Source organism: Gymnoscopelus microlampas (assembly GCF_963454915.1).
Source record: "Gymnoscopelus microlampas genome assembly, chromosome: 4".
Classification (NCBI taxonomy): domain Eukaryota; kingdom Metazoa; phylum Chordata; class Actinopteri; order Myctophiformes; family Myctophidae; genus Gymnoscopelus; species Gymnoscopelus microlampas.
In genome coordinates this window covers 36,647,144-36,661,239 of record NC_139941.1, presented here as the reverse complement: position 1 = coordinate 36,661,239, position 14,096 = coordinate 36,647,144, and the positions used below count along the sequence as shown (strand labels likewise).

At 39.5% G+C, this 14,096-nt stretch overlaps 2 protein-coding genes across 4 annotated transcripts; one reads left to right on the top strand and one right to left on the bottom strand.

Annotated features, from left to right (window-relative positions):
• Positions 1 to 616: 616 nt before the first annotated feature.
• On the bottom strand, positions 617 to 6,894 carry ranbp1 (RAN binding protein 1). The gene is made up of 6 exons (XM_084055862.1): positions 6,723 to 6,894; positions 4,591 to 4,730; positions 3,952 to 4,109; positions 3,681 to 3,809; positions 2,912 to 2,980; positions 617 to 2,021 (listed from the first exon to the last, which is right to left on the bottom strand). The coding sequence occupies exons 1-6, from the start codon at positions 6,735 to 6,737 to the stop codon at positions 1,900 to 1,902; spliced, it is 633 nt and encodes a 210-aa protein (XP_083911988.1). The 5' UTR covers positions 6,738 to 6,894; the 3' UTR covers positions 617 to 1,899.
• Positions 4,857 to 14,092, top strand: trmt2a (tRNA methyltransferase 2 homolog A). 3 transcript variants are annotated; one of them, XM_084055861.1, is made up of 12 exons: positions 4,857 to 5,427; positions 8,653 to 9,302; positions 9,932 to 10,040; positions 10,359 to 10,540; positions 10,702 to 10,816; positions 11,231 to 11,346; positions 11,629 to 11,740; positions 12,151 to 12,273; positions 12,538 to 12,613; positions 12,816 to 12,932; positions 13,415 to 13,511; positions 13,642 to 14,091. In XM_084055861.1, the coding sequence occupies exons 2-12, from the start codon at positions 8,659 to 8,661 to the stop codon at positions 13,820 to 13,822; spliced, it is 1,872 nt and encodes a 623-aa protein (XP_083911987.1). In that variant the 5' UTR covers positions 4,857 to 5,427; positions 8,653 to 8,658; the 3' UTR covers positions 13,823 to 14,091. The 3 variants fall into 3 exon arrangements, with proteins under 3 accessions (XP_083911987.1, XP_083911985.1, XP_083911986.1); XM_084055859.1 differs by lacking the exon at positions 4,857 to 5,427 and adding an exon at positions 8,014 to 8,100 and having other exon boundaries at positions 13,642 to 14,092; XM_084055860.1 differs by lacking the exon at positions 4,857 to 5,427 and adding an exon at positions 8,163 to 8,295.
• Positions 14,093 to 14,096: the final 4 nt, after the last annotated feature.

Below are 14,096 nucleotides of genomic sequence, written 5' to 3'. Positions count from 1 at the left end.
TCCTTTAAACGTTCAGAGATTTATAATGGAGGCGGATGGAAGGTTTTGGGACCTCAAAAAAACTCTTTCACCTAGAAACTCCATTCACAGTTCAAAAATGCCACCTTACTGTGGACATGCATGCTTGAGATTTTTTGTTTGAAATCATTTGTAGTTTTGGAGATATTTAACTTTAAGCGTCCCATGCATTGTCGATGCGGCAATGGACATTTAAAGGCAGGCTTACAACTACATACTTACGCCTAGTAACCTCATTCATACTTTAAAATGTTCATCTTACTGTGGACATGTTTGCCTGCTCGTCAAATGTCAATAGTGATACGTTACATTTTTTCAAACATGAATATAAACGGCAACTAGAGATAGATTGGACAAAGGTGTCCAAACAGAAAGTCTGTTTGGCCATCATTATCCCCCAAGAGGCAATTTCCTGGGATGTTTATTTTAGATGGACATCACTTCACATCATGCACCATACAAGGTCAGATAATTACAAATTGTGTGTATTGTTAAATTGTTAAAAAGATCTTTGTTGATCACTGTTGTATAGTGAAAATGTTGTAAAAACAATTGTCATCAAGTATTCACGGCATTATTGCAATAATAAACAAATGTCAACATGGTCTTTGAGCTTTTATTGTAAGTGGAGGAAATTTGTCATACCATTTTGAGTGCAAAAAAAAACAAAACACATTTTATTCATACACCGCTACCTGCTAAAATAGGTTTGACTCAGTAAATTGGGGATTTACTTAGAAGGTATAATAAAAACAGGGCTCTTGTGATCAGCATTTCTAGACCTCTCAAAACATATACCAAAAGAACTCTGCTTTCAAAATGATGATTTACACTGATTCCCCAATTACTGACACATTTCCTGCATTTTAACAGTCACCTGTAAAAGCATTGAACAGATGCACTGGCACTTCGATGCACTCTCGAGGCAAGGGAGGGGTCAGAGACCTGTTATGGGTATTTAGCACACAGACCTGATACGGCATTGTCATACTCTTCCATTATACACAATCTACATGCTTTATATCTGAGGGAATGTTATGACCTACTAAAAAAAAATATACAAACTGGACCACCCAGAGCTGGGAGTCCAGCCAGAATTTTACCTACACCCAAATCTGACGAACCGTTGACTTTGGATTTGGTGTGATGATTGAGATGTCAGAGAAAGAAAAGCACTTGAAAAATATGACCTATAAGTGAATCTGATGATCACCTAACAGCCAGATGTCACCAACTGTCTGAAGTGGCTTCCTCCTCCAAGTCCCATCAGAGCAATGATCACCGATGTTGAACCTAAGAAAAAGGAGATTCCTACAAGGCATCCACTGTATAGGTTTAACCTTACACTCAGCTGTATCTAAAAATGGAGACTTGGACAAAGGGAAGGGAAATCTCATTGCGATGCACTGTAGGATTCAGCCCTCCCTAATGCACCTGCACTGACTCAATTATCCTCATCCTTCCTAGAAGCTAACCATGCTTCGTAAAAAACAAAAACAAAAGGAAAAAGTGTTACCCCAATGTGGGAATTATCAATATCACAAGCCTCATTTCACAGTTTGTCAAGAAAATACAATAACATTGAACAGGTGAGCAGAATGAAATCTCTGCGCTCCATGGTGGGTGTGTGTGTGTACGACGTGTGTGTGGGGCGGGGGGATGAGGGGGTAGGAATGGATATCTTTTTTTCCCAGAAATTGAATACTACTTTATTTCCCAGCGGAACCAAGGACTTGTGATCGAGGCAAAATGGAACGTAAAGAAAAAAAGAAGGAACCAAAAAAAGAGTGTAGTGTCCAAATTCAGTTCTTTTAAAGTCTGCTGTAGAAAAAGAGGAAAATAACATAAAATAAAAATTGCAGATCAGCCAAGCAAGTTCTCTCAGTTCTTCTCAACCTTCACCTCCTTTTTCTCTTCCTTTTTTTCATCTGATGCCTTGTCCTCCTTTACGGAGAGCTCCTCAAGCTTCTCTGCCACTTTGTTTGCGCTGTCCGTGTTACCTCCTGTACGACAATGGAAAACCACATCAAATTCCACATTTCAGTAAAAGCAACCATCTCAAATATTTATCCAAGAAGAATAAAATCGCAAATTCTAAAACAGACTGCACAAACATAACTCATGTTCTTTTGGGGCTTTTCTACCTTATATTGATAGTATTACAGTGAAGATAGGACAGGAAATGCGGCGAGAGATGGGGAGCGACACGCAACTATCAGGAGTGGGATTCCCCAACTCATTATCTTGGGAGGAGTTCATGTGGAGCACAAGGTTTCTGTAAGCTGGTATATTTTTTTTCAACTACATAAGCCGTCTGCCATCATATTAACAGATTTATTGATCTTAAATGCTAACAAAATGTTCAATCATTCTGTTCTCCTTTTAGACCTGGAACACCTATACGTTGTTATAACTTTCAAGCCAGGAACACCTCTGTGTGTAGTTTTTGCTATATACAGTATATAGATTTAGAAGGCATTTTTTTGAATCAGCCACAAGTCTAAATGGGTTACGGTGGTCTGAATCAGCACCGAAACACTTATACATGTACTGTATTTTGTCAGACAGTCTTAGAGACCTTTAAAATGAATAGTCAAATATTCACATTAAAATCCCAAATCTGATCCGACCAATTCAATTCTGTGTTGGGCACAGCCCTAATCAGGGTGGCGCAGACGCACATATCTGCAAACACCCACGTGATGTATTACATTATGGCCTCAGTCACGTTGGCCAGCCCAAACAAATACCTAGCGGAAACCCTGGTGGAGCATATGGCTTTTTACCATAATATGGTAAAAAATGATACTCCACATATTATGTGGAGTTCAAAATTGTGCTAGTATCACAGAATCACTGTCATGTCTCTATGGCTCAGGAGTAATGCACGTACCCGTTTCCTTTTCTGATTTTCTGACTTCCTCTTTGCACTCATCAAACTTCACCTTGAATTTCTGAGCGTCTGAAAAGTGATCACATGTTTATGATGAGTTACATGATTTTACAAACAAAAACAAAGGGTTTCAAATCAAAGACACATCTAACATCTAACACATATCAGTCTACATAAGAGCACTGGTATCCCGTTGTGTAAAGCCAAATTGCATAATGTCATCTTTATTTGTGATTATACATGCTTTATTGCTACAAACTCTACCTCCAATGCATTACAGCCACAATCAAATTAGGAAACCTCTGGAAGGCTCTGGAAGAGTTTCTTCACTGCTACACATTGAATATATGATGAATTGCATTCAAACCAATTTCAGCACAAATTGTGCTGCTGTGATGTGATGGAAAGGACATATTACGCTAAGTGAATTAACTTAACTGGTGCACAACCAAGTATCCTTTAGAGAAAACCAAAAACATTCTGGACTCTATGGAATCCAAATGACTGAAATCAGTTGTGAAGACTGAGAACTTTAATCCATACAGGTAATATTGTGGTCAAATGTACTTACAAAGACAGAATAACAAAACGTGGAAACAAAATTGACTATGGTCAACTTCAGCTGACATTTTTCTGGTTGTAAAAACTATTAGCCTTCCAATAAACAGCTTCCCCAAGTTGCTTGAAGTAAGAATGCTTGCTTCAATTATGGACCAATTAAATAAATTGTGTTCGAATTTTAAGTACATTGAGGCAAGAGAATGCTCACTTTCTGCATTGAGGAACCGTATTGCCAGGAGTTCTGGTTTGGGACTTTCATCAGCGAAGTCTGCCAGTGTGTTCCATACCCAGGCCCTATCACTGCCGGCGTTGGGCTTCAACTCCATCATAGGCAAGACTGAAATCCAGAAGGAAGGGAAAAGGGTTACGAATTTCAGTATGTTGGTTAGTGTTACCATGCTTGGTTTTTGGACCTCAAATATGGTAGTAGGAATGTTGTGTAGTGATAATAATTTGACAAAAATAATAAGCTGACTCACCGTGGTGATTGGCACAGATCTTCAGAGTACGGTCTCTCCTCATCAGTAGGCGGATGGTGCCCTTCTCTTTGTGTTTCAGCAACTTCACATCACCAGTACCACGCTCCTTCCATTCTGCAGGGTCATTCTCAGAAGCAAAGCGGTAGAGCTTGGCCCGCCTACAGAGAGATTTTTTTGTACACAGGGTGTCACTGGTTGTAAAATGAGAACAGTCTCTCTATGTAGTAATGTTGGGAGGAGCGAGACATTACATAAAGCCAGAATAGGTGTGCAAATTAAAGGGGATTCTTACAAATATTTTGTGCCTAGATTAGAGAATTTGGGCACTGCTATATAAATTGCATGATGCTTTGCATATTTTGGAAAAATTACTCAACTAAGAGATATAATTTTCAAAACATTATTTGCAACACCGGAGTGGGTTTACTACTAGTACAATCAAGGAAGTGGCCGTGTATACCAGTCTTGAACCATCTCTGCCTTTTTCATAGTTTTGCAATTAATTGAAAACAAAATGTAGTTTTGATGTATCAATAGTCAATACTGTCACACTTCCTCCAAAATCCTCCACCTACATGTTGTCTGTGACATTGAAAGTACATACATGATCATCATTATACAGTTATGGGAGCATCTTACATTTTGAAAAGCTCTTCCTCGTCTTCCTCTAGCGTTTTCACTTCCTGCTCTGGAAGAGACACGATGGGCTCAAAGTGGGGGTCATGATTCACATCTTCAGCATTGTCTGTGGCCGTTTCTGGCTGGTCATCTTGAGTGTCCTTAAAAAGACAGAATGGAACAGTTACACAGTTACATATAACTGTACACAAATCATCATACGCTAATTATTATTATCTCTGTAAATAAACATTCATGCTAGTAATACTGTATATACAGGCATGATTTTATCAAAATTGCTCACATCATTGCTTTAGGGTTACAGTAACTATTGGGCTCTGCTGTCTACAAACAGAAAGTAAGAATCAATGGAGGGATTAAAAAGATCACTGTTGGGAAGTACAGCTTTTGTGGGGGGAATTGGCAGTAGCCTTTGTAACTGGCAGTTGCTGGTGCTGAGCCAAGCATCTTTGATGCAAGGTGGGATTAAATACTCACACTATTTTTATTTCCAGAAAGTTAGGACAAATCATGTACAACAATTAACAAAAAAATGTAATGTTCCAAGGCTAGGACAAAACTCAATTCCACTGCAGTTGTATTTACATAGTGTCAAAAGTAAGGTGCAAAGGGAAAAAATACAAAAGATTTTGACCAGAGCAATGAGAGCATATGTTTGATAGTTCTTCAGTGCCATGTCTAAAGGAGTGTTTACAGAAACCACTGAGAGCAAACATGAACAGCTAAACTGGGAGCAAAATGTATGGCTGTATACATTTACAGCATGATTATGGTGACAATCACGCTATGGTGACAACTGGCATGTAACATGTTGAGGATCAGTATACATCGGATAAAGTAAGCAGCCATAGTGGATGTATGTGTTTACATTTTGCAGAAGAAAAGGACAGAACTCACAAAGCGGTCCTGTTTGCACCACAATACATAACTTTTGGCTAACACTGTCACATTACTCTTCAGCTTGGTTCAGCTAGTTAGCTTGCCGCATCAAAGAAATAGCACTTGTAGCAACAACGTGGCTACTCTTAACTTGATCACGTTATTTGAATCTAAAACACATATTTATTTAGCAAAAAGACTGACATTTAATTTGTGTTTTGCCTAAAAAGGGGGTCTTGTACATTTGTACGAATGATACACCTGGTATCAAGTATTTGTCAATATTAACTTCAGTTCGGGGCCTTTAACAGCTAATGTTAGCAAACAACTCATCAGAATAAAAGTAACTTGGATGATAACTTGGTTAAGTTATCAGCTTGCTCCGATGTGCGCTTCATCAGCAGCAGAATATGATTGATTACAGCGACACATAGGATAATTAGTGCAAACAAGCCAAACAATCATATGCGACTGATCCTGTCAACACTGCTAAATGGCTAGTTAGCTCTAGTTTAGCCAGGAAGCAAATGACACAGGGCTTGTAATAGAGAAAGGACCCGTGTAGATTATCATCAGTTTAACGGATTTATTTAACTTGATCATAACGCAATCACAGAAATAAAGGACTGGAGCTATGCATTAGCTGTACTGACAGCGTTGCCATCGTCAGATGTTGTGTGCCCGAGTTGGGGCTTCATTTATATTGACTCAGTCATGGAGAGAATAGAAAACCCATTACGACAAGCGTGGTTCGGACAAATGTCGTATTTTCAACTGAAATGGTGTCACCGTGCCCTGCGTCAACGTTTCATTTCTCCTGTTGAAAATACGTCGTTTTTGTCGCGCGGCGAAGAATAAATTAGCCAGGAATTTAGCCCAATGCTATGTAGCTAGCGTTAGCATGCTAGCTTAGCTGGCCACTCTTACTTGTGAGCTTCGCTAAGTCTAAAGAAAGGCGGTAAAGTATTCAAAGTGGTCACTTTCAGGACTCGGTGAAAATAATAGTTTTCTGTCTTATAATTAAGCAAATACTTTTGCTTAAAGGGGAGAACGTGTCAGCGCGGTATTTCTTATTTTGTTGTTAATAACGACGTCGCAAACACAGCATCATCATTGCCGGCATTCATTTTTTTTGTTCCGTCGCTTCCTTTTACAAACTTTAATGAATGTCGATTAAAATGCACCGTTTGGCAGAAAATGTTGGTTTCGGGCCATGCACGAGACACAACACTACGCCGGGAGCACGGCCTCACCTTGGGATCCGCCATTGTAACGTAGATGTTTGTAGATTATGGAATTTAGTTTGACAGACTGAAGCCAAACTCAGATGTAGAGCTCTGTCTGTTCTCTCGCTCTCTCTTCCTTCCTGCTGCTGCTGCTCGAGCTTTCGCGCGCGCCGAATTTCCTCCACACACACACCGTGTCCGTCCGCAGTGTTGCCAGATATTGCGAGAGAAAAAAGCAACCAACCAACCAGATCTATGAAAACAAGCCCAAAAGAAGCAACTTTTAGGCCACAACAGCAATTTTGCATTGGCTATTTGAAAATAGCCTATCTACAAGCTCATAACGTGTCACGGAGCTTGTAGATCGGCTATTTTCAAAACAATCTACTTGAAAATGTGAAAAATGTGGATAAAAAACAAACATTTCAACAACACAAATCTTGCATGTGTAGCCCCTATATAAAATATAAAATATGGTATAAAATATTTTCATATGGGGGTCTGGTCTGCAGACAAATACATATTAATTTGAGGGACCTTGACATGAAAATGTTTGAGAACCACTGTTTTTTAAACAACATTTAGGAGCAAGCCCAAATAAGCAACTACACTTTAGAAACAAGCCCAAAAAACGCAACTGCAAATAATTACAAGCAACTTTACAGAAAAAGAAAGTGGCTTATTAGTACTCGACCATGTTGCATTGCATTGGAGAGTTATTGTAAATTTCGTAAACAAACATCCACTGTGGAAATGACCGGATACAGGAAGTGGTCTCCACACCGGATACAAAGAGATCTTTTTGCCGGATATTTGTATTTTGTGCTGAAAGCTAGTGTTGCCATATCTGGTTATTATAAGCAACTTTGGGCTTGTTTGTCTGTGTAGTTGCTTGAAAATAAATATTGGTAGTTGCGTGGGTTGCGTTTTTTTGGGGCCTGTTTCTAAAGTGTAGTTGCTTATTTGGGCTTGTTTCCTAATGTTGTAAAAACTCAGTGGTTCTCAAACATTTTCATGCCAAGGACCCCCAAATCAATATATATTTGTCCACGGATCCCCCCCCATCTAAAAGTATTTTGTGACCCCTGTAACAGATTTGTGTTGTTAAAATGTTTCCCAAAAAATATTCAAAATGTTGCACTTTTTTAGATCTACAAGCTCACAACATGTCGCATCACGACGCGTTGTGAGCTTGGAGATTGGCTATTTTCAAATATCCGACGCTAATGTGGCTTCTTTTAGGCTTGTTTTAATATATCTGGTTACTTGTTTCTCTCGCAAAACCTGGCAACACTGGTACCGCTAGTCGCAGTTGAAAGTTCACCAATGCATTGCACGTGGCTAAACCAATATGGCAGCGCCCTGTAACCAGGCTTCCTTGCTTATAACTGAAAGCGAGAAGAAGGTAGGTACACTGACTCACTGACTCATTTTTTTTAGATGCAGTCACTGCGTTCACAGTACAGTTGTTTACACGAATTGAAAATGTTGTCTACTAGTGTTGATCATACTGTCAGTGTCATTGACTGAGGTACCAACCATTCACAATTATTTTTGACGGATTCGCCACACATTGGGGCTCTGGTCAGTGGTGGAAAAAGTACTACATTTTTTTTACGTAATTAAAAGTATCAATACTGCAATGCAATGTAAACATACTGTGTTGTTACAAGTGAAAGTTCTGTATTCTGAATTTACTTGAGTAAAAGTATAAAAGTATTTGCATGAAAATGTTCTATAAGGTACCAAAAGTAAAAATACTCATTCAAGTTCAATATGTAAAAAAAATATTTTGAAATAGCAGATCTACAAGCTCACAATGCCTCGCATCAAAATCTACAAAGTAACTACTAACTAAAGTTTTCATATAATTGTGGAGGAGTAAAAGTACAATATGTGTATGCATTCCTTGACAGAGTGTTTGTACCTTCTGATGACGAATGGTCTTTCCCCTCAGAGTATCATGGCAGATGTTACAGTTGAAACCCCGGACCCAGTGGCTATCACACCCTCCTCAGTGGAAGGGACTGCTGCTGGTGATACAGAGGACATGACAGACAATGTGAAACCAGAACTGAAAACAGAAGCAGAAGGAGAGGGCGATGAGGTGTTAGACCCTAGCAAATACCGCTACATCCAAGAGGACCTTTTCACTTCAGAGATCTACAAAGTGGAGATCAAGAACCTCCCTAAGTATGTCGGCTTCAATGACCTGAAGAAGTTCCTGGCTAGGAATGGCCTCAACCCGCACAAGATCAAACTGCTCGGCAGGCAGTCTTTTGCCTTTGTCACCTTCATGAATGAGGAAGAACGTGACAAGGCTATGAAGATGGTGCATGGCATGCAGTGGAAAGGCAATACGCTCACTGTGAGGCTCGCCAAGCCCAAAGTAGACCCCATCGTCAGGAAGAGGAAGCAAGATGAGGGGGAGAGTGCTGGAGGAGGAGGAGGGCGACCCCCATCCAAGCGTCAGGAGGCGGATGAAGAAGAGGAGCCCTTCAGTGTACAGATTGCCAATGTGGTGACACCGCTGTGGAAGGTCCCCTATGAGGAACAGCTGAGAAAGAAGGAGCAGGAGGTGGAGGCAGTCCTGCAGACGCTGGCCAAGTAAGGCTTTGATGATGCTAATCGCCTGGGGTTCTAATTTTTGACTTTGAATTTTTTAATTGAGTTAACACAATTCACTAATTAAGTGAATTTCCTTGAATTCTTAAAAGAAAGCTTGTACAAAATATATGAAATATGGGCCCCATACTAGCATGTCTATACTACAGGCAATTCATCTGAAAGTCTAAAAGCTTTACCTGTCCATTATCAATCGGTATGGTTCAGTACACTTCCGAGTTAGTTACAATTTAGGCATTTAGCAGACACTCTTTATCCAAAGCGACTAACGGTAAGCAAGGTAAACTCAGAGAGCAATCAAAAGCAGAGAGACAGTGTGCCTCAGTAATCTAGGATCATAGGTCAACCAAGAACCTGGCATCAGTCTAAAAACATTAAACAATATATTAAAAAAAGAAATCTGTTCTAACCAGGTAACCGAATGAACATAGCATCTGTCTAAATAACATGCTATCTAAATTACATTTTAAACTTTGCATAAGACTGCATGGTCATCAAGGCTTGGTTAAGTGCTACTACGGGCTAAGTTTAAATAAGATGCGTAGCATACAGAATGCACATTGATTTCAAATCTGAATAAGTAGCCTAAATGTTATATCTTTGTATTTCAGAGAAATAGGCAGCACAAACAAAGCAATGCTGCCATGGCTGTTTTCACAGAAGGGGAAGTATAAGAATAAGTGTTGTCCCCTGGAAGCCATTCGACCTTCTCCTTGTCAGGTATCGCATGTTGGACTTTATTCAAGTCAAAACACTCATGTTCTTTAACACTACACAACTTTGTCTAATACATTCATAGAAGTTCATCATTAAACAGCATAAATACAGATACATTTGGTCAGTTAAAGATTTTAAAAGTAGCCACAATTTGTTTTAATGTATTGTTATGAATTGTGTTTATCATTGAAATAATTTTAATTTTAAAAGAGTAGGGGTCCTTTTTGTCTCTCCAAATGGTGAATGAATACATCATTTTAGTTATATGTCATCATCAACAACCCTTTTGAAATGCTATGTGTCCCTACTGTGTCATGGCAGACTGAGTATAGGAACAAGTGTGAATTCCTCATTTCTGTGGGTGCTGATGGTGAAGACAAGACTGTCGGCTTCCGTCTTGGAAAATATAAAGGTGGTTCCTGTGCTGTGGTGGGACCTGCAGATACCACCCATGTTTCAGATGAGACCAAGAAAGTGGTCAGCGCCTTTCAGAAGTTCATTAGGTAAGTGAATAATAATGCTATTCCATAACTTTGTGTGGGCCACGTTATGATTGTATTCAGGATGTGCCAGTCAGGATATTGTCTTTGAGGCACAGCAACATTCTGTGGTTTTAAGCAATTGGAAAATAATGACATCACATTGAACCCCAATTAACACACAGGACAACCCAATACAAGGTATATGATGCTGAGACATATGAAGGGCACTGGAAGCAGTTGACAGTGAGGACCACAAGAAAGAAGCACGCCATGGCTATGGTGTTTTTCAACCCACAGGTATTGAAGCACTGTGACTTGATATTCCACGAAATAAAACGGTGACGTATTTTGTGGGATCCTAAAAGTGAAATTACAATGTTTGACCACTCATCCTTAAAAAAAGTTCTTAAATGTACTTCTTTGGATGTAACATATATATACTGTACAGTCAAAGCTTTGATAGTGATACAGAGTTGACATTTGTGCATCTTGAAAACATTTGTAATGATAAAGATTCATTTTGTTTTCTATTTTTGAATACATGGCTATTCTTTCAAGTACTACATTGGCCTACACATTAGCATCTATAGTAAAGAAAGCTCTGTCCACAAGTGTCAGTTCATAAGTTAATCTGAATAGTGAAAGGATAGGGTTTTTTTCATTCCCATATTCCCATGCCTTTCTGCATTTAATTTAGCTATCTCTATACAGAAACTTGAAGAGGAGGAACTTGTTGCACTAAAGAACTCCTTAAGGATTTACTTCACAGAAGGAGAGGGAAAAGACAGTGGCATCACATCCCTTTACTTCATAAGAGAGGGTCAAAGGTGAGGAATGAAAAAGCATGGTTTCTCCATAAATGTCAGAGAGAGCTGTTAAACACTTAAGCTCTATTTTATGCTTAGTTAGTCGTATGATAGTGGCGTGTGGCAAAAATAGCCGATCTACAAGCTCACAACGCATCGCATTGTGAGATTGTAGATCTGCTATTTACAAAACATTCCCACCTATGTCATGCCAAAATAGGAACGCCAGGTTTAAAGCGGTTAAATACAGTTTTAGGGATCAGTACAATAGATAATGGTCAATATGTATGTATTTTTGTCTAGGAAATCCCCTAACCAAGAGGACTTGCCCTTTGAGTTGGTAGCTGGAGAAGCGTACATTCATGAGGAACTTCTGGATCTGCAGTTCAGAATATCCCCTCATTCATTTTTCCAGGTAATTTGCACATGTGTGTATTGTTGGCACACAAATGGTCTTCCACTTCAACTACTGACCGGGTACTGGGCCGCAGAAAGTGGAGAGTTGTATGACAGTAGTGTTGTTTACAATGTATCCATTCATTACATTGTAGTTCAGTTTTCTCAACCATTGCATCAGGTAACCACCACAGTCCTCTACTGTTGGCTACTGAGCAGCTCCACTCAAACAAATTGTAATGACATTACAATTTGACATTACAATCTGCTCCATGTCTCTGCTATTATTTAAGGCTAACTTTGTCGAACAAAAATGACATACTTTCAACTGAAAATTCCACATCAGCAGTTAAAACATGCCATTTTTGTCATGATGTGGTCTTCCAACCAAGTGTTTGTTTTTAGTGTTTGTATTTGTGCCCCCTCTAGGTGAATACGGGAGCAGCAGAGGTGCTGTACTCTGCAGTGGGGGAATGGGCTCAGCTGCAACAAGACAGCACTCTGCTTGATGTGTGCTGCGGCACAGGAACCATTGGCATCTCTCTGGCTAAGGTATACATGTTGCAGTACTTGCATTCTCCTAACAGTAGTTGTGCGCTGGGGTCTTACTGGTACGGTGGAACCCCAATTTTGAGTTGCCGGTGATATGAGCACTGGACGACAGGGGCAATTCTGCAATTAAACTCCATGGCCAGTCATTTGGGATCAATATAAGTAGGAAAATGTTATTTTAGTCTGGACTTGTCCTTTAACCAGAATGATTTAGGGTGAGTTTGTCTGCTGGCAAGTTGTGAATACTTTCTTTTGCCTCCACAGAGGGTGAAGAAGGTTATTGGGATAGAGCTGTGCCAGGAAGCAATAGATGATGCCAAATATAATGCCAAGCTCAATGGTAGGACATCTGTTTACCTCAGTGATTCATGTCAACATTTGACTTTCTTTCAGTTGAAAAGGCGTAATTTTTGCAAAGCTATATATTGCAGAACACCTTTTCACCGAAGCATAGCTTGTACTTTAATTTGGTTGTACTAACATAACGGTGCTGTTGTGCTCTTAATTACAACTTCATTTATTGTTTGACAAAATGTTTTTAGGTCTGAGTAACATTGAGTTTCATTGTGGAAAGGCGGAAGACGTGTTTCCCAATGTTCTTAAGTCTCTGGTGACATCCAATGTCACAGCCATTGTGGACCCACCCAGAGCAGGCCTGCGTAAGTAGACTGACCACCGTGTTCTGATAGCAATCATTGCTATAGAGCTATTTGTTCAGTATCTCGGTCTCTCCAGCTCTTTGATAAACCGAAAATACTTTTTCAGGCAGATGACCAAATTTCACCCAATCAGGAGAGTACCTCATTTTGATAGTGTTCCAATTTTGTCTGCTCATTTCTTTGTCATCACTTCCAATTTCACGTGTTTAATCTGTCTTGAGTTCTCCTTTCTGATTGGATAAAATTGGTATCCGGACCTGAAAATGCATTTATGCATAATGCAATGCTGTTTAATAAAGAGCTGGAGAGACATGGAGACTCCTGTTACCAAACGAACACTATCAGAATCACTTACCCCACCGTTTAATAGTTGACAAATACACTTTTCAAATGCATTATCTTACCTTTTGGGGCCAAACTAATTTGAGTTCATAATGCAGACAATGATAGCCATGTGTTTACTATTTTTGTTATTTGAAAAGATTCAAAGGTGGTCTGTGCCATCAGGAGAGCGGAACATCTAAAACGGCTGGTTTATGTGGCCTGCAATGCCAAGGCAGCCATGGTCAACTTCATTGAGTGAGTTTCTGCCATTTAATCAGTTTTGAGCAAATTATGTGGACAAAGGCAATATAACTAAAAGCCTGTCCACCATTTAAAAATCGAATGGTTCTATTTCATTAAGGTGTTGACCCTTCTTACTTTCCAGCCTATGCAGAGCACCTTCTAAAAGAGTGCAAGGAACCCCGTTCCGACCAGTTAGAGCCATGGCTGTGGATCTCTTCCCCCAGACAATACATGTTGAGATGCTTCTGCTTTTTGAGAGGGTGGACTACAACTCCCAGAAGGATATGGAAGATGGAGAGGAAGAGACAACTCCCAAAACATAATCATGTAGAGCAGAATGCAAACCCTGACAATGATAGGCATTCTGTTACCTGTGCATAGTAGCTCAGTGGGTTAAGGGTATGATTCTCAATTGTTAATAAAGAAAAGCCACAGCATGACCTTAAATAACAAGGCAGTCTTAGCATAGAACTTTTTTTTGTAATTAAGTACTGTTTTTTTTCCTCCAATGCTTTGATGCAATGCTTGACTCTAAATCCCTATTTTGAGTTTGTTCAATACATGTTTTTTGCAAAATACCTTCCTGAATGAATAAAA